At 39.6% G+C, this 2,080-nt stretch overlaps 1 protein-coding gene across 1 annotated transcript in view; it reads right to left on the reverse strand.

Moving 5' to 3' along the window:
- The window catches only part of CYLC1 (cylicin, basic protein of sperm head cytoskeleton 1), a 16,344-nt gene extending 14,570 nt beyond the window's left edge, over positions 1-1,774 (reverse strand). Inside the window, exon 1 of the mRNA XM_014545326.1 lies at positions 1,623-1,774. Coding sequence (XP_014400812.1) covers positions 1,623-1,774 — 152 coding nt within the window. The remainder of the gene's footprint in view (positions 1-1,622) is intronic.
- Positions 1,775-2,080: the final 306 nt, after the last annotated feature.

Here is a 2,080-nt window from a genome sequence, read left to right on the forward strand (position 1 = left end):
ATATATACAGCAAAATATTCATTATTTGCAAGTTCATATGGAACATTCTCAAAAATATACAAGATGTTAGGAAACAATATAAGTCTTAGCTTATTCAATATTGAAATCATATAAAGCAGTTTCGCAGATCACAATGGCATGGAACTAGAAAGGAACTACAATAAAATGCCTAAAATACATTCAAACACATGAAGGGAAATGACATGTAATTTAAAAATGAATGGATTATCACTGAGATCAAAAAAGAAATTTAAAAAATACCTGATACAAATGATAATGGACATACAAAAATCCAAAATTTATGGGACACAGCAAAAGCAGTCTTGAGAATAATGTTAATAGTGTTACACTCCTACCTAAAGAAGCATGAAGAATCTCAAATAAACAAGCTAACCCTACACCTGCATGATCTAGTAAAAGAATGACAAAATAAAAAAGCCCACAGTAAATAGAAAGAAGGAAATAATAAAGATGAGAGTGGAAATAACTGTCATGGAGACTATACAAAAGAGCAATTAAACAGAGAGTGGTTTCTTTGAAAGGATAAATTAATTGAAAAAAATTTATCCAGACTCATCAAGAAACAAAGAGAGAAGACCCAAATAAATAAAATCAGAAATGAACTCAGTGAAGTAACAACTAACACCAGAAAAAAGAAAGGATTATAAGAAAATACTATGAACAACCATATGCCAACAAATTGGACAACCTGGGAAAAATGGAAAGATTACTAGAAAAATACACACTGAATCAGGAAGAATCAGAAAACTGAATAGACCAATAACAACAAATGAAATTGAAGCAGTAGTAAAGAAAAAAAAAGAAGAAGAAAGAAAGAAAGAGAAAGAAGAAAGAAAGAAAGAAAGAAAGAAAGAAAGAAAGAGGAGGAAAAGAAGCCCTCACAAACAAAAGAACTGAATCAGACTGAAAATTTTACCAAATATTCAAAGAACTAACACCTATTCTTCTCAAGCTATTCCAAAAAATTCTAGAAGAAAGCCAACTTTCATGTTCTTTTTATGAGGCCAGCATTATCCTAATTCCAAAATCAGATAAAGACATTACAAGGAAACAAAATTACAGGCCAATACCCTTAATAAATGTAGATGCTAAGAGCTTCAAAAAAATATTACAAATATGATCCAGCAATACCATTAAAAAGATCATACACAATGACCAAGGGAGATTTATTCCAGTGATGCAAGTTTGGTACAATATTCACAAATCAATAAGTGTGATACATCACATAAGCTAAATGAAATATAAAAATCACATGATGCTATCAATTGATTCAGAAAAGGCATTTGAAAAATATAGCACCGAGTGTAGAAGAAAAAAAAATGGTGGCTGGCAGGAGGGAGGTGAGGGATAGGAAGTGAGTGAGAGGATGAAAGGAGTGTGAGTGGATGTGTGTGTTGTGTGTGTGAGTGAGAGAGGGATAATTAAATCTGGCAGGAGCAGCAGAGGCTGGCAGAACAGACTCTCTGGGACAGGGAGAGACTACCACCACTTCGGCACTCCCCATACTGCAGGACTGGGGCACGGAGCCACGCGATCTTAAAGGGGAGAGCTGCCTCTTCTAGGAACTCATCAGCACCACCACCCAGACAGGCCTGGGATACTGCCAGCCCGCGACCGGGCAGCCACTCCAGCCAAAATCCTGCAGCCACACTTGCAGACTGGCAGACCCTGGGATCTCCACCACCAAAGGAGCACCGTGCTGCCCGCAGCAGTAAGTGCAGCCTCCTCCTCCCCAGCGGCAGACATCAGACATTGCATTTGCGTGTCTCCAGCACACAGGTCTCCAAGGCACACCACTCCATAGACTTCTCTTAGGAGTCACTGTGAGCCTCAGCTGAGTGTGATTTTGTACAGACACAGGCGCACTGCCCCCCAGTAGAAATTCTGAATTCCCTCTGCCTGAATAACTGCCCACACACACCCAGCTGCGCAATTTCAGCATCAGGGCCCTTCAGCGCCAGGGCCCCTCAGAGTGCATCAGAGCTCAGCATTGGCGAACTAGACTGCCACAGTTGCTCATTCCCCCAAAGCCCATCTATCCACAGGGCACTTTGGGAAG

The sequence above is a fragment of the Myotis brandtii genome, unplaced genomic scaffold, assembly GCF_000412655.1.
Source record: "Myotis brandtii unplaced genomic scaffold, ASM41265v1 scaffold40, whole genome shotgun sequence".
NCBI lineage: Eukaryota > Metazoa > Chordata > Mammalia > Chiroptera > Vespertilionidae > Myotis > Myotis brandtii.